This window comes from Brassica oleracea, chromosome C1 (genome assembly GCF_000695525.1).
Source record: "Brassica oleracea var. oleracea cultivar TO1000 chromosome C1, BOL, whole genome shotgun sequence".
Classification (NCBI taxonomy): Eukaryota; Viridiplantae; Streptophyta; class Magnoliopsida; order Brassicales; family Brassicaceae; genus Brassica; species Brassica oleracea.
The window spans coordinates 5,129,045-5,147,081 of NC_027748.1; the positions used below are offsets into that span (position 1 = coordinate 5,129,045).

Below are 18,037 nucleotides of genomic sequence, written 5' to 3' on the forward strand. Positions count from 1 at the left end.
TTTTTTTTTTTTTTGGGAAAGGGCTTTGATGTGAGCCATGTTTTTCGATTGATTACGCAAGTTTGGGTTTCTTCCTATAATTTCGATATACTGAATCACAAGTTGAAGTGATATATACTCTTGTTTGTTTCACTGTATTGTTTTCTGCAATTTTCAATTTCTAATATCTTTTAACCAATACTAATTCAATAAAATCAATTAATTTTTTTTAAGTTTACAATTTTTCTATAGAAAACACAAAGATAAAACAATTTTTTTTCTAAAACATTTATCTTTTTTGAAATTGAAGGAGTGAAAAACAAGTTTCAAGGTTCTATCCACATAATCAAATACTAGTATAAGAGTAAACAAAACATATGAAATTGGAAAATCAAATGATGTTGATTTAATTCGATTTATAAAATGTTGGTACAGATGATGATATATATTTTGGTTAATAATTGAGACCCACGTGAATTAAAAAACCACATAATAAAAAGTAGCCAACTCAGATACATGTCTCCGACCACCGTGGCTTTGTTTTGTACTTATTAAAACCTAAATGTACTATGCTTGATGGCTGCTGACTTCTCTCGTTATTGAATGATTTACTAAAGTTGGGGACTGCATTAGGCTTTCAAAATCAAAGAATTGCATCTTTCATCATATCAGTGGCGATGCTTTGCTTGTCCAAGGTATTTAATTGTTGACAAGAAACGACGCCAATGTAACATGGCGACCATTATTGTCTTGTTCAGTTTTTTTACTATATTTATAGTTTTTAGTGATTCTGGTACTTTTTTTTTCCGTTATGGTTTGATGAGAATTTATATTTTTATGGAAAAATGACAGTTAGTCTACTAACTAACAAGAATTTGTCTTTCAACCGTTTTACTATGTTCATGCCGTCCCAAAAATGTTTAGGAAGCTCAAAGTTTGTCAGAATGTTGCCTTCATAGTTGTAGTTAAAACTGCCAATGAAAAATATATAAAAAATGTGTGTGGTGTGGTTTGAACAAAATATAAAGAAGACTAATTTCTCTTGTTTAACCATCAAAGCTAATATGGATTATATTTTCCGGAAGAAAAATAATATAATGAAGCCGGAAGATATGATAAAGATCCTTATCCTTGGATAATTTGGTACATTTGGAAAACCATGAATGATAAGTTGTTCAGAGGCATAGATAGAAACTCATTGCAACTAGTCAGGTATGCAGAGAGTGAGTGTCAAGCTTGGCATAATGCGAAGGAAACTATATATGTTCCTTCACAAGGACAACCTACTGAAGAAACACATGCCTTAAGCTTGGGTAATATTTGCATGGTGTATGGTTCGTGGACCTCCACAGCCCAGTTTAGTGGAATGTGATGGGTCTGGAAGGATAGCATGGGGAAAATTCAGCTTATGGGGACCAGGAACTTAATGCGGCGAGAAACAGTGTTACACTCATAGCTAGAAGCGGTAAGATGGGCAATGGAGAGTATGATACAACACTCGACCTGTCAGAGATTTGATACTGATTGCAAGGACCTGATTGCAATGATACAAGAACCACAAGTTTGGCCCAACTTCTCAACTGAGGTGGAAATCATTCAAACTATTCGGTTAAGTTTTTCAGACTTCAAGATCAGCTATTTACCAAGGACGCAAAATGAGATTGCAGATTCGTTAGCTAGGAATGCACGTTCTTTTCATAGATCTCTATGTTTTATTGGTTGTTCTATTCCGGTCTGGCTTTCCACACCACCTCAAGTTTGAATAATAGAATAGCTGTTTGCTGCAAAAAAAAAAAAAAAAAAAAAAAAAACCATCAAAGCTACATATAGTTTTTTAAAATATTGCTTACATTTTTTGACTTAAAGCCAATGTTTTGCCAACTTTAGATCAGGAACGGGTCTGGTTATATATTTCAAATTCTTATAATAGTTTGTTATCTTTCTATTAAACACGATAAACATGGCTTCTAAAATTCCAGATAAAAGCTTATATAAAAACATATATATGCACTACTATCAATAGATGGGGTTTGTGGGATTTTTTTTCTTTGATATTTGGAGGGAATTCGACATTAACTCTGGCGGACAGAGAATAGAAAGACTCATTGTGTGGAGAGAAGATAACCTCATATCAGATACTGAACTATATCAACTCCAAATTTTTTTTCTGTCTCAACGCAAACGAACTGGGCTCAATTTATTATATGGGTACTTAGCTTAGTATATCATAGTTTCAGTTTTCTTACAGCCAGACATTCTTAGGCCCATTGTATAGGAAACGCAGCTTCTACTTTTTCAGTCAAAATTTGGAAATTCTCAACCAAATTGCACCATATTTGAAAAGAGGAACATTGAATGATTCATAATCCAACAAAATATCAGTTGATTATAAGTTGACAGTAATTTATAAGAAAAAGAGCCAACAATCAAAGATATAAAGCAATGGTCATCTTAATTTGGCATACAAAATACATTACCAACTTATTATTTAGTTTTAACTTTAAAGCAAGCATGCACATAAATTAATCAAAGATAAAATACAGTCCTATAGTACATTTCCCCCGTTGCCCCAAAAGAAAAAGTACACCGATTATCTTGAGCATTTGCATCGATTTTCATTAAACCAATGAATCCAATCGGTTCACATCGGTTACCAAATTTACATCGACTTGCATCATTCGGGAACCACTTCTAGTTTTATATTGCTCCATTTGTCCAACCTTTTAGAAGCTTCTTCCACCTAAAACAAACATAACGTCCGATTTTGTTTTTCAAATCAATGAAACATTGATATGAACACATAGGAAAACGCATAGTTACCTCTTTTGTCCAGTCCGTTCTAAACGTGACCCACGCCAATATAACGGTTTGTATAAGCGTACCACATATCATTCCCGTCCATATACCCTAAAATACCATCAAAATTTGAAGGGTGTGATTAGTATTTTATTAGTAACATTATTAGTACGAAGATCACTGGATAAAATGAATAACTAAATGTAAGTATCTGAGTTTTAAAATGAATGAGAAAAAAATTATCTTGCCTTGGCATCGAATTTGAAGTAAAACCCAAAGAGAGCCCCAAGAGGAATTCCAATAATATAGTAACATCCAACGTTGACTTTTGCCACAAACGTTTGCCAACCACAACCAACCGCAACACCTTGAATAGACATTTTCAAATATTTTTCTTAAACACACATTTCTTCTATTTTGATTTGTAATATTGCGGTGTTAAAAAAAATAAAAAGATTTTACCGGAAAGAACTGGTTGGATTCCATTCAATATAAGTGTTAAGGCAAGAAGTGGACATAGTTCAGAAACCGCAGCTGATACTTTTTCACCCTCAGTGAATGCATAACTCAAAACGTCACGACAAGCCAAAATTACTATGGCTAAGATCACACATGTGATGAACGAATATATGTTAACGATGATTACAGAAAATGCTGCTGATTTAGGATTCCTAGCTCCAAGTTCATTGCTCACTCTTACACTGGATCAATATCAATAGCATCGATTTTTATAGGCTTACTCAATTTAGTTAGAGAAAAAAAAGGAGATCGGGTTCAGTGTGATTTAGCATATTTGAGTGGTTGTAAAATGTAGGAACTTGTATATTTTGGGCGAATATTTTTAGATAGAGGCGTTTTCAATTTTGTATAAATTAAATTGATGAAATGAAATCGAGAGATTGGAACACAGACCTTATCGCTGCATTGAATCCAACAGAGATCATAAACACCCATCCTGAAATCGTCATGCTGGATAAACAAATATAGTAAGAAATCGAGCAAAAATATTACAAAACATTGTTGCTTCTCTTTATACAGTATTTAATTCTTCCAAAATATTTTAAATACTAGTTTGAATACACCCACTTAGAATCTTATATAAAACTACGAGACTGAGAATTTTATATTTTATTTAAAAAATTCAGCCAAAGCCGCTTTAAACTATAATAAATCTCATAAAATCAAATTTTTAATTTTTAATAATATTATATTCTAATTTCTATTTAAAATTTATTTTTGAGTAACTGGGTATTTATAATTTTAATGTAAATCTAATTCCAAATATTTAATTTAATACATCTCCTAATTTTTTTTTTGTTTTACAAGAAAATAAAATTCTATCCTAAAACATAATCTAGCATAGAAATTCTGTATCTATGTGGATAACATAAGTCGGCATGATTCTTGCGCCTCGTTCCACCTCCTAAAATAGTTACTTGAAAATCAATTTAATTAATTAATGAAACAATATTGTATAATGATGACAAAAAAAACAATATTGTTTAATGTCTTCAAAAAAAAAAAAAAAAAAAAACAATATTGTATAATATCTTCAACAAACAAAGGAGATTATGCACATTTTTTAGTCGGTTATTTGAGCGAACAAAGGATGATTGGTCGAGTCCGAGTAGATAACTTCAAAATTAAAATTAGATATTTAAACATAAAAATACTAATATACAAAAGTAGACAAGATGGAGGATATATGATGCGACCTTAGATTATGTTAGTAGCAGAAGTGTACTCCTACAAACTTAACTTTCATATAACTACAACCAAACTTCGCTTTGTACTCCTACAAAAATATTTGGTATGTGTTATGAAATAACTTATAATTTATAGTATCGTGAAATTTAAATAAGAGTAGAATTTAATACCCGTATGAAGCAAATAACACTACTATAAGTGAGAGATTTTATTATAAGTAAGAAGAAGAAGATGTAATGGTTCTTTGATTATAAACTCTTGTTCTTGTTTATGGTGTACAAAAGAGTGAGATGAGTGATGGTATTTATAGTGAACAACAATACATAAAATAACAAAGATAGTGCTTAATTTGGTAAATGAGTGGGTGATCATAGTGTTTGATGAGTAGATGATCATAGTGCTTAAGTTGGTAAATGAGTGGATGATCATAGTGCTTGAGTTTGGTAAAGAAGTGGATGATCATTTCAATGCTTAATTTATAACAGACTAGTTATAGTTATCAGTTAAGTCTAGATACTAAATATATACTTTTATAATGATGGGTCGTTTTCTGATTATATAAATAAGTAAGCAATAGCCTGCGGATCTGCACTACCTTTGATGAAGATCCATTTATGTGTAGTGCAAAAGTTTGATATAATTAATTTTAACTAAAGTTAGATAAATCTACAACAATATCTTCATTAAAAGAAAAAGCTTAATACTTTGATCGATCTTAAAGGAAAATCTTCGTTAAAGAATTATTCATGAACATACTAGCTTAAGGAATTAATTGATCATTGTGTTTGTGTATTAGTGTTGTGATGATTGCCTACGATTTCTATGGGCAAAAAAAAGCAAAAGGAAAACATACTTAACATCTTTATAGTTTCCACTATATATATATATGCTTGTCGACTTAAATAAAATAAATTATCACGTCGATTGAGTATTTTAAAAGTTTCAACTTCAAACAATAGTATTTGATCCAAAAACAAATCAAGCAAACAATACTTCTTCCAAGAAAAAGCTAACCTCAGAAAAGTAGATAGATAAGAATCTTCGAGTTTATACTCTCTCTGTTTCATATTAAATGTCATTTTGACCTTATGCACACAGATTAAAGAAACAATTAATTTTGTATATTTCATATATAAAAATACAATTACCTATACACCTAACTATATTTCAACCAATAAAAAAATAAATTACTGCATAAAATTAATAAATTTTGCATTGAAAATCGAAAACGACAATTATTTTGTAACGAAATTTTTTTTCTACAACGACACTAAATATGAAACGGATGGAGTAATTGTTAATAATTGTTTTTTACCAAAAAAAAGTTTATAATTGTTTCATGGTTTGTTAATCTCACATTTCCAAGTTTTCCCCCTTTTACATGATGAATCACCGAAAATCTAATAACGATGACATAGAATTATAGATAGTTAATTTTTTTTCCAACCAACTCCCTATAACATACTTTGAAAATCATATTGTATGACGATATTTATTTAAACTCAACATGTTTATATGTATGATAGCCATATATATTCGCCACCTTCAGGTTAATTTCAATTAAAATTAAACTAAAACCATTTTAACTTTTGTATCAATTTTTCTTTCTTTCAGAATCAGAATAATTAGGATGGTTGTTTTTAAGTATAGAGGCATGCACAAATAAACTGAGCTATATTGTTGCCAAAAAATAAAACTGAGCTATATACAATTATGTTATGATGGATCTTCGAGTGATGACACAATCATGCATAGGTTGATCATAATGGGTATCCAATCAAAGATAGATCAGTACCACTGACTCATAATTTGCATCTTGTGGGGCGTACCTCTGTCATTTGCTGGATTTTTTTTTTCCGTTTGTCACCGCCATCGTCTTCTTGCTTTACATGTGACCTCTCTCTTTCCAAAATTATCATTTCTTTCTATTAGTTTTTCTCACTTTAATTTGTTTGTCAGAATCATCTGTTTGTTTTTTGAATTTTTATGCGCAGTGAAATTGCTATTTTTTTTTTTGTAAACTAAATTGCTAAATTCTTATATGGAGAGCTTTTATTTGAAAAGCACACGGTGGTAAAACCGTAAAGAAGGTTTATACACGTATGTTTTAAGAAACTAGTCAAACTTAGTTACTCTTACATATTTTCATAATTGAACTTAACATACGTGAAAATAAGTTTAGTAGACATTTTAAATCGTGCAAAAATATAGAACAAGAAATGACAGAATGTATTGTTAGAAAAAACAGATATATAAACACACTAGGCATAAATATTGACACGTTGTTGGTACGTTCGGAGCATGTCGCAGAACATGCAAATCCACTCAATCACTGTTCACTAAAAAAATCGTTGGAAGCAGTTGAACCGCCTCTAACGCTCAAAAACTTCTTCTGGTAATTTTGCTGGCACACATAAACAAGGTGTGTCTCTCTCCTATACCAGAACAGTAGTATGATTTATAAAATTAAAATATATTATAATGAACATATATAGCTTTTCTGAAAGAAAAAAACGATTAGTCAGTGAGAGGATAGGTGAGCTTTGAGGGGACGTAAAATCTAATTTGACATGTACATCTTTGTGTTTCACACAAGTTGAGTGTGATACTGATGGTAATAATTTGGTTCTTTTTTTTTTTAATCTAAACAGTGTTTAGTGGATCTTGAAAAAAAACAGTACTTGTTAAATAATTAAAGCTAACTTTTGAGTATAATAATATTATTATAAAACAACACAGGTGCTAGCTTCTCAGTAATCACTAATTTACAAGGCCAGTTTCATCAAATTGTACATTACCAAAAAAAAATACTCCATATAGTTAGTAACATATCTAAATCATAAATAATATTAAAAAAACTTATGCTGATAGATAATTATAGATTATAAAACATTTCAACTATAGATTACATGGTATTAAATATTTATAATTATAAATCACAAAAAAATGTATAGATAAAAATAAATTTCAATATATTTACAGCAGTGTAGAATCTTAACAATTTAAAATTTTGATAAAAAAAACAATTTAAAATAAAATATGACTGATAAAATCAAGAACATAGTAATTAGTAAAATCTCACAACTCAGCTTTGCGGTTCAGACACACACACACACACACACTGTCTCTCTCTCTCCCTCCCTTATAAATGCTCAGCCAAAGTAATCTCTCTCCATTCATTCATTCACCTTCTCCCTCTCCCTTCCTTCATCCCCTCACCACACTTCCAACTCTCTCTCTCTCTTTACTTCATTTCACCGGCACCATACACACCGACACTCATGGCGAAGAAACCGAGAATCGTGATCATCGGAGCCGGAATGGCCGGCCTCACGGCGGCGAACAAGCTCTACACTCACTCCAACAACGCTTTCGACCTCTCCGTCGTTGAAGGCGGGTCAAGAATCGGCGGGAGGATCAACACCTCCGAGTTCTCCGCCGAGAAGATCGAGATGGGCGCCACGTGGATCCACGGCATCGGCGGCAGCCCTATCTACAAAATCGCCGAGGAGACGGGGTCTCTCGTCTCCGAGGAGCCGTGGGAGTGTATGGACTCCACCGTCGATAAAGCTAGGACCTTTGCGGAAGGCGGGTTCGAGATTGAGCCTCCTATCGTCGAATCCGTCTCGGGGCTGTTCAGTGCTCTCATGGAGTTAGCTCAGGGGAAAGAGATCGACGACGACGGAGGAGATTTGGGTGAAAATTACGAAATTGCCACTAGGTTTTATTCTTCCGTTAATGGGCTTAACGGTAGCAGTGTTGGGTCTTTCTTGAGATCTGGGTTTGAAGCTTACTGGGCTTCAGTTAGTAAAGCAGAGAATGGGGTCGAAGGGTGTGGGACATGGAGCAGGAGGTCGCTTGAAGAAGCTATCTTCACTATGTTTAGCAACACCCAGAGGACTTACACGTCCGCTGATGATCTCTACACGCTTGACTACGCGGCGGAGAGCGAGTACCAGATGTTTCCAGGAGAGGAAATCACTATAGCTAAAGGCTATCTAAGTGTCATCCATCACTTGGCCTCTGTTCTTCCTCAAGGTGTTGTTGAATTGAACCGGAGGGTGACGAAGATCGAGTGGGAGAGTAATGAAGAGGATCCTGTGAAGCTGCATTTCTCAGATGGGTCTGTTGTGTTTGCGGATCATGTTATTGTTACTGTCTCTTTAGGTGTGCTTAAGGCAGGGATTGAGAGTGATGATGGAGAAGGTGGTTTGTTTAGTCCTCCTCTGCCTGAGTTCAAGTCAGACGCTATCAAAAGGCTAGGGTATGGTGTTGTGAACAAGCTGTTCGTGGAAGTGTCTCAGAGAAGGTTCCCGTCTCTGCAGCTTGTGTTTGAGAAAGAGGATTCTGAGTATAGGTTCGTGAAAATCCCGTGGTGGATGAGGAGAACCGCGACAATAGCCCCAATACACAGCAATTCGAAGGTCTTGCTTTCTTGGTTTGCAGGCAAAGAAGCGCTCGAGCTTGAGAAACTAACGGATGAGGAGATCATTGACGGTGTCTTGACCACTGTCTCTTGCTTGACAGGCAAGGAAGTGAAGAAAGACAATGGAAAAGCTCCAAAGACTTTTACCAATGGCTCTTTGCGTGAGGATGATGATGAGGAAGTGGTGAAAATCACAAAGGTCTTGACGAGCAAATGGGGAGGTGATCCTCTTTTCAGGGGTTCGTATTCTTATGTGGCGGTTGGGTCAAGCGGGGATGACTTAGACGCCATGGCGGAGCCATTACCACAGATTAACAAGAAGAGTGGTCAGGTCAATGGTCATGGTCAAGCTAAGGTTCATGAGCTTCAAGTCATGTTTGCTGGGGAAGCAACACATAGAACCCATTATTCCACAACTCATGGTGCTTACTATAGTGGTTTAAGGGAAGCCAATAGGCTTCTCAAGCATTACAAATGTGATTTTTGATTGTTAATGTTAAGAATATGTTTTTTGTTTGTTTGGTCAATGTGTTTAGAGAAGCTTAATTAGTTCTGTAAGATTTTTTAATTTTTTTTTGTTTACTTTCAATTTGCTTTTCTGTTTTTCTAAGTTATAACCACCTTCCAATCTAAAAAGCAAGCCTCAGGGGACAAAGGATATTAAAGAAACAGAAAGGAAAGTTAAAAAGAAAGCAAAGATATAAAGATGCCTGGTGGAATTTATACCTTTGTTTGTTCCCTCACTTATTCGCTTTTAGTCACTAGTACTACTTTTTCTTTTTATTCTCTAGAATTTAATAGTTTTCTTTGTCACATTTTCTTTGTGGTTTTCGCTCCTACATAGGGGTATTATCAAAGTAATTCTGGAAAATATGCTACAAAAAATAGATGAACCAAAATATTTTTCTCCTTATTTTGGTAGTTTACTAAAATACACATTCCAATTTCACAAAAAATATATTAAAAACCAAAGGAGGAATAGTTAGATAACTATGACAAAAGTATCATTTTGAAGTTTTCAATATTAGAGTGAAAAGGATAATTGTATCATAGGTAAAAAAAGTATATGCCACATGATAACAATATATATATATATATATATATATATATATATATGAAAAATTAATATTATACGTTGTAGTTTTAGATTTTAGCAGTTTCTGCCAATTATTTTTGATAATCTAAAACAAAAGTACAAAAAGATAATGTAAACTACGCAGCAAATGCTGTTTTCTTTTGAGAAAATAAATAGGTTGAAACTGGAAGAGTAAAAGAACAAAAGAAAAAGCTTAGGATGCTCCCTACCTATCCATATATACAAACAACCCTAAGAGATTCTTAAATTTTAACCAAGAGCTCTTGGCTTAGTTGGCTTAGTGGTATTGAAACTCCGGCTGGAGTGTCCGTCCTGGGTTCGAGTCGCCTTGGCCACCTTCCCGCCTATAACCATGTGTGCCCGGATAGAAGGCCTCGTGGGGATTAGTCTGGGCTTACCGCCTAGGAACCCCACGGTCGTCAAAACAAAAAAGAGATTCTTAATTTTTATTTTGTGTGGTGAGTCTTTAATGGACAGGATCCGCTGAACCCGCCTAGTTTCCAGCTTGCAAACCAATATATGGGCATTTATACATTTTTAAGAAAGTACTATATATTATATACATTTTGTTTATTCATAGAATCCATGAATCTGAGATCGAAACACATATATAAAATACTTTTACCATTTACAAAGATTGCAATTATCAACATTATATGGAATTATATATTGGTAAATCATTAACTATTGTACCACGAATTTGTTTCAAAAAACCGGATTAATATTTATATTGAGTGATGGAAGCTAGTGTTACATTGTTGGTTGTCACCAGGACAAGTTCCATAACATGAATCATAAATGAAAACATTGAGAAAATGGTGTCATATGGACAAGTCTTTCTATTTTACACTATGATCAATTGTCGTTGTACTCATATACAGTATTTGATCAAATAAGTAGGAGTATGCAATATGGTCCTACAAAAGAGCATCAACATATATAGAAAAGAAAACTTAATAAAAATAGAGAAAGATGACTGGTCATGATCATCTTCATTTTGGTTCCCGAATCAATTGATTTGATTCAACAGTTTTGTACAATGTCTAATGAACATGTGGTAGTGGTAGGGTTTATTTCACCAATTTGCTTTCTTTCTGTATATCTTTAATTTCAATGATTTCATGACTCTTCTAATCTGGTTTTATTATCCCTACTTATATTATAAAATAGTACCCCATTCTATCCTACTTTTGATAGGGTATATTATTAAGACAAAATTTCTTTAATTTTTTCTTTCACTTGTTCCATTGTCCTTCGAATAACATATACATAATCTAGTTTATTAAAAAAAAAACGGATTCCATTGAGAAACTAACGTTCATATCTACAACAGTTAATGCGCACATAACATATTGGGGGATATTGGTTGTGACATGTTGCGTCCAATTTAGAGAAAAGAGATTAAAGACCCATGTGTTTTCTAACAAAATATCAACTACTCAAGTGGGCTTCAGTATATATATCTGACCTTTACTCACAAGGAGAGGACATGGTTTGTGGTTTATAAATCACATGCACAAAGTTTTTAATTATTCAAAGACGGTCCCGAAAACTCATAGAGGAGATGCTCTTAACAAAAATAGTTCTGATAGCTAAGTATTTAAAACCAAAATCTAAACTAGACGAAGAGTGATTGCTAGAAAAACGGCTAAGTGGTTTGTTAACAGAGAGAAGAAGAATGAACTAAAAATCAATGCAAACTCGACGAAGAGTTTATATATTAAACACCATATAATATACAAAGAAATGAATCTTCAAACTCGACGTCAATCAAATAACAAAATCAATGCAAACTTTGATTTATTTATACATGAACACAGATTCCTGTTTGTTCATGTCATATTGTCCCGACATGATTAGATCCTACAAGATGAAACACAGCGAACATATGGAAATTTTAGTTTTTTGAATCTTATAATTTTATATACATTTTCTATTTATTTTAGCTAAATTTGAAGTAAAAGATATTTAGCTGAGCAAATGTATCCAAATCCAGGTCTTAATCACATCAACGTATAGTCTATTTGATTTGCGACAGTTACATTCTCGTTTCCTACATGAGCTATAAATATGATTATATCAAGTCCAGATAGTCCATCATAATCAATATTCTCCCTTTCAATCATGCGAGAAAACACACACATGAAGATGTACGGTCAAGACGGAGCTGTAATAGTTCATGAATTACGACATGAACTACGACATCATATGAGGATACAAGAATTGTGCAAGTCGGTGAAAGAGCATTAAAACAAGATTTACTGAAGAAGTCAGTATAAAGGAAGTATTGAAAAAGAAGAAATTGACCTTAGAGATAAGGGAGATTGACTTATTCGTTGAAGAAGCATATATGGAAAGTTTCCATTAGATAGCTTTTTAGATATAGGGTTTTCCTCTAAAAGTATAAAGAGGGGTCTTGGCACTGCGTGGCCGGTTAACACAGAGAGAGAGCTTTTAGCAATAGTAAGGTTTGCAAGTCCGAATAAGCAGAAGCAAAGCGTCTAGAGGTTAAGAGCTTGAGTGGTTCATAGACTACTTCAGGTCTGTGAACAAGTGAGGCTAGTCAACAAGTCAAGGTTTGTCTTGAGCTTGCTTGAAGAATTTCTTTTAAGAACTTGTATGTGCTTTTAAAAGGATTAATCTAGTCGTATTTCTTGGAAAGAATTGTCCTTGTGTTACTGTGTGTTCTAGTTGGTGTAGCTTGATTATCTTACATTAACAAGTGGTATCATAGCGGGTATCTGTGTTTGTTTAAACAGGTAAGATCCTGCGGAGTAAGATGGACAGCTACCATGAGATGTTGTCGCACTCAAAGGTGATCCTGGAAATCGGGAACTACAACTTTTGGAAGGCGCGGATGAAGGCTACAATCAAGAGTATAGACCCGCTGGCGTGGAAAGCTGTAGAATCTGGTTGGACAACACCAGTTGCTCGAGGTGATGATGGGAAAAATGTACCAAAGGGAGAGGAGCTTTGGACTGATGAAGAAAACAAAATGGCCAAGTTCAACGCTAGAGCTCTTACTGTCATTCATTGCAGTCTGGCGAGAAAAAAATTCGAGTTGATTCAAGGGTGTGAAGCAGCAAAAGACGCATGGAACATTCTTCAGCTTCACTTTGAAGGAACATTGAAGGTTCAAAGTTCCAGAAAAGACATGCTTGCAACCAGATTTGAGGAACTCAAGATGGAGGAGCACGAATCAATTGGTAACTTCAGCTCCAAGCTTAGCTCACTAGCTCAAGAAGCTCTGACGCTTGGTAAAAAATACAAAGAAAAGAAGCTGGTGAAGAAGTTCTTAAGGTGCATGAAGCCAGCTAAGTTTATGCCAGCTAAGTTTATTCCATACAAGGCATCGATGAGTGTATCCTTGAACACTGATGAGATGACCTTTGATGATGTAGTTGGAATGCTTCAGGCTCATGAGATGGAAGTATCTGGTGGCAAGAAAGCAAAAGGGATCGCCCTAGCATCAGTTGAGAAAAGTGAAGTCATGGATAATGATCCAGTGATTCTGCTGGACAGGCGATTTGATAGAGCCTTACGCAAGGTAGAGCAAGGACAGAAGAAGTTCATTTCGGGAAGAAATTCAGCTGCTGAACCTGACAAGGGCAACAAGAAGGCAGATGTCAAGTGCTATGAATACAAGGGATATGGTCACTTCAGAACCGAATGTCCAACAGTGAAGAGAAGGGAATTTCAGTGTCTTGGGTGCCAAGGCTTTGGTCATACTCAAGCTGAGTGTGAGGCAGATGGAAAGAGGAAAAAGGAAAGATCCATGATTGTAATCAATGACAGTGACTGGGAAAGTGACAGTGAAGAAGAGCTGAACAACTTTGTGGCTTTTCTTGGGATAACTGACTTTGAGTCAGGTTCGGAAAGCAATGTTGAACCAAAAAGAGAACTGGATGAAAGCTATAAGGAAGTTCATGAAACATTGATCAAACTCAGCATGGAGAATCTCTCTCTCACTAAGAAAAAGAGAGACTAGAAGCTGAACTGTCTCTCGTTCGACTTGAACTTCAGATTGAAGATGACCTGGCTAAAAAGAGTGTCACACTAATAAAAAAAAACTAATCCTTGCCAAACAAGCTGAAGAGCTCAAAGAGGAAGTTGTAGCTGAGAGAAAGGTGTCAGCGGATCTCCAGGCAAAACTTGATCAACAGAACAAAAACATCAAGATGTTCACTGGAACTAAACAGCTGGACAAAATTCTGTGTGTTGGAAGAACTAAAAACTCTCATATGGGACTCGGCTACACGGGAAGGCAGAGTGGTGACACAGGTAAGACAAACTTTGTGTCAGGAGGCTATGCACATGCAGAGGAATTCAAGACTAAAACGACAGTGCATCAGACGTCTGGGTGTTTCTTCTGTGGAAAGTTTGGCCATAACAAAAGTATCTGCTACAAGTACCTCAACAGGGTTAAGCAAGTGTGGAAACAACACAAGTTCTGGCAAATCGGGAAAACTAACCAAGTGTGGATGAAGAAAATTGATCTGTATTCAAGGACAATCAACAGTGGCATCGGTGGAGTTAGGTGTAACATGGCGCTTGTCACAGAGGATAACTATGGTACTTTGACAGCGGATGCTCCAGACATATGACAGGAAACGCTGAGTATCTTAAAGGAATGTCAAAAGTTAAAGGCGAAAAGGTCACATTTTGAGATGGAGGATATGGAATCATCAAGGGCAAATGCACCACATGCAACTCAAACTTACCCAAACTGATGAATGTGTAATTCGTCAAAGGACTAAAGGCAAATCTGATTAGTGTGAGTCAACTGTGCGATGAAGGACTCACAGTGGTGTTCTCAGCAACTGACTGTCGAGCAATCAATGCATATGGTGTGACCATATTGCAAGGAATCAGGTCAGGCAACAACTGCTACATTTGGGAAAAGAAGATCAAATGCATGTCAGTTCAAGGGAATGCGGAACTGTGGCACCAACGGTTGGGACATATAAATGTTAGGAACATGACAAATCTGGTGCATAAAGACTTGGTTCGTGGGATACCAAAGCTTCAGATTGATGACAAGCTTGTTTGTGGAGCATGCAATCAGGAAAAGCAAGTAAAAGTACAACACAAGAATGTCCCCGATGTGCAAGCGTCAACACCACTTGATCTAGTTCATATGGATCTCATGGGGTCCATGCAGAAAAAAGTATTGGAGGCAAGAAGTAGGTGTTTGTGCTGGTAGATGATTTCACTCGCTTCACATGGGTTCGGTTTATCAGAGAAAAAGCTGAGACTGCCGAAAGCTTTAAGATCATGGCTCTCCAACTCATGAATGAAAGAGGAGGAATCAAAAAGATACGCAGTGATCATGGTGGAGAATTTGAGAATGGAGTTATGATGGAATTTTGTGAACAAAAGGGTATTACTCATCAGTTTACAGCACCTAGGACGCCACAGCAGAATGGGGTGGTTGAACGTAAGAATCAGACGCTACATGAAATGGCTCGTGCAATGATTCATGGAAACAAGATACCTCAGAGGTTTTGGGCAGATGCTCTTAGTACTGCATGCTACATAGTCAACATGGTGTATGTTAGAAAAGAGACCACAAAAACTCCTTATGAAATGTGGAATGGAAGAACACGCAATCTTGGTTATTTTCATGTCTTTGGATGCAGGTGTTACATACTAAATGACAAGGATTACCTCGGAAAATTCGACTTAAGAAGTGATGAGAGAATCTTTATGGGCTACTCATGAACTAGTACAGCTTACCAAGTCTTCAACAAGAGATCGGCAATCATCATGGAATCTGTGAACGTAATCTTTGATGACATGTCATCTGTCACATGGGATCAATGGGAGTCAGATGAAGACATCGAGAAGGAAGACCCTCGGGTTAGTGATAAACCATCTGAAATAAGTGAGACAAAAGATGCAGTCCCCCAACAAGCTATTCAGCAAGTTCATCGGAATCATTCAGTTTCAGATGTTATTAGAGGAGTTGAGGAAGGACGTAAAACTCGTGGAAAAGTCATCAACTTCATAGAAATGGTACAGTTTGCTTGTTTTGTCTCAGTCATCGAGCCTAAGACACATGCTGAAGCACTTCGAGATGAGTACTGGATTGTCTCTATGGAGGAAGAGCTAGAACAATTCACACGAAATGATGTATGGGAATTGGTGGCTCGTCCTGATGGAGTCAACATTGTTGGAACCAAGTGGATCTTCAAAAATAAAACAGATGAACATGGGGAAGTGGTTCGCAACAAGGCGAGACTTGTAGCACAAGGTTACTCACAAATCGAAGGAGTTGATTTTGAGGAGACATTTGCTCATGTTGCGAGATTGGAATCTATACGGCTATTTCTGGGAATGACATGCATATTAAACTTCAAGGTTTATCAGATGGATGTGAAATGTGCCTTTTTGAATGGAATACTACATGAAGAAGTTTATGTTGAACAACATAAAGGATTTAAGAATCCAACTCATCAAGATTACGTATACCGACTGAAGAAAGCTCTGTACGGATTAAAGTAGGCACCTCGTGCTTGGTACGAGAAGCTTATTGGGTTTCTTGTGGATGGCAGCTACATCAGGGGAAGTGTAGACAAGACCCTGTTCTTCATGGAGAAAGAGAAAGACATTATCATTGTTCAAATTTATCTGGATGATATAATATTTGGAAGCACTTCTCAAACAATGTTTGATGAATTTGTGGAGAACATGACGCAAGAATTTGAGATGAGCATGTGCGGTGAACTGAAGTACTTCTTGGGACTACAGATTGTTCAATCAGAGGAAGGAGTGTTCATATCTCAGAGTGCCTATGCACACTGTCTGGTGAAAATATTTGGACTTGAAGACAGCAAGATCTCCAGAACGCCTATGAGTTCTGCCTTAAAACTTGCACGTGATGAAGAAGGAGAAGATGTTGACTCAAAGCTCTATCGAGTAATGATTGGCAGTCTATTGTATCTTACTGCTAGTAGACCAGATCTGTCGTTCAGCCATGGCGTCTATGCAAGATATCAAGCAAATCCCAAGGTGTCTCACTTAAACGATGTGAAGAAAATCATCAAGTATGTCAAAGGAACGAAGAATCTCGGAGTATACTACTCAAGAAACTCAAACAAAAACTTTGTGGCTTATTGCGATGCAGACTGGGAAGGATGTGCTGATGACATGAAAAGCACAATGGAGGATGATTTTTCTAGGAAACAATCTCATGTCTTGGCTGAGCAAGAAACAAAATTTTGTATCTCTCTACGGAAGAAGCAGAATATATCGCAATGGGGAACTGCTGCTCACAACTGATTTGGATGAAACAAATGTCAGCTGATTATGGAATGCGCTTGGGTTGCCTTCTTGTATACTATGACAATAAAAGTGCTATTGATATCTCTAAGAATCCAGTTCAACATTCAAGAACGAAGCACATTGACATTAGGCACCACTTCATCAGAGAATTAGTTGATGACAATCAGGTAGTCATCAACCATGTAGTTACTGATTCTCAATTGGCTGATATATTCACTAAATCTCTTGAGTACAATCGATTTATCAATCTAAGAAATGAAATTGGAGTGTGTAATCTTGGCCATTGAGTCAAGTTGTGCAGATGTTAGTGCATGCACTGGCTCAGGATGTACGTATAATTTAGATTATGTTTTGGTGCCTGAGAACGCTATGGAAAAGAGTTGCTTGATGTGCCGTCAATACTGTGAGGTACAGATTTCGCGTCAATCTGTGGCCCTTCCTCCGTCTCAAAAGAGACAGCAATGTTTCAGAAAGATGGTCAAACAAAAAAAAAAAGAAAAAAATATATATATATAAAAGGGGGAAACAACATGGGTTTCACAGCGTGCAGATAAAGGTTGAAAACCCACATGATTGATAAAGGCACAACAATGTGAAAGCTAGTCATAAAAAGACAAACATGTGCACCAGATCGTACAATCTACAAGAGTGATACGTGCAACCTGAATCAAGTGTTGAGCCAAGTCTTGCAGCACGCCTCTTGAAAGGTACAAAGAATGAATGTGTAATCTATAAATCATTAGCTAGAA

General features: G+C 35.8%; 2 protein-coding genes across 2 annotated transcripts; one reads left to right on the forward strand and one right to left on the reverse strand.

Moving 5' to 3' along the window:
• Window positions 1-2,406: 2,406 nt before the first annotated feature.
• LOC106296193 (protein TRANSPARENT TESTA 12-like) lies at window positions 2,407-3,920 on the reverse strand. The gene is made up of 5 exons (XM_013732272.1): window positions 3,688-3,920; window positions 3,238-3,476; window positions 3,024-3,142; window positions 2,800-2,886; window positions 2,407-2,719 (listed from the first exon to the last, which is right to left on the reverse strand). The coding sequence occupies exons 1-5, from the start codon at window positions 3,741-3,743 to the stop codon at window positions 2,654-2,656; spliced, it is 567 nt and encodes a 188-aa protein (XP_013587726.1). The 5' UTR covers window positions 3,744-3,920; the 3' UTR covers window positions 2,407-2,653.
• Window positions 3,921-7,612: 3,692 nt separating this feature from the next.
• LOC106316405 (probable polyamine oxidase 5) lies at window positions 7,613-9,504 on the forward strand. The gene has a single exon (XM_013754323.1). The coding sequence runs from the start codon at window positions 7,764-7,766 to the stop codon at window positions 9,393-9,395; it is 1,632 nt and encodes a 543-aa protein (XP_013609777.1). The 5' UTR covers window positions 7,613-7,763; the 3' UTR covers window positions 9,396-9,504.
• The last annotated feature ends 8,533 nt before the right edge of the window (window positions 9,505-18,037 follow it).

Excerpts from the sequence above, each read along its gene's own strand:
- LOC106296193 (XM_013732272.1), bottom strand. The coding sequence starts at position 3,743 with ATGACGATTTCAGGATGGGTGTTTATGATCTCTGTTGGATTCAATGCA. Across the intron at positions 3,477-3,687 it reads GGATTCAATGCAGCGATAAG|TGTAAGAGTGAGCAATGAAC; the intron begins GTCTGTGTTCCA and ends ATATTGATCCAG. Across the intron at positions 2,887-3,023 it reads ACTTCAAATTCGATGCCAAG|GGTATATGGACGGGAATGAT; the intron begins GCAAGATAATTT and ends ATGGTATTTTAG.
- LOC106316405 (XM_013754323.1), top strand. The coding sequence starts at position 7,764 with ATGGCGAAGAAACCGAGAATCGTGATCATCGGAGCCGGAATGGCCGGC.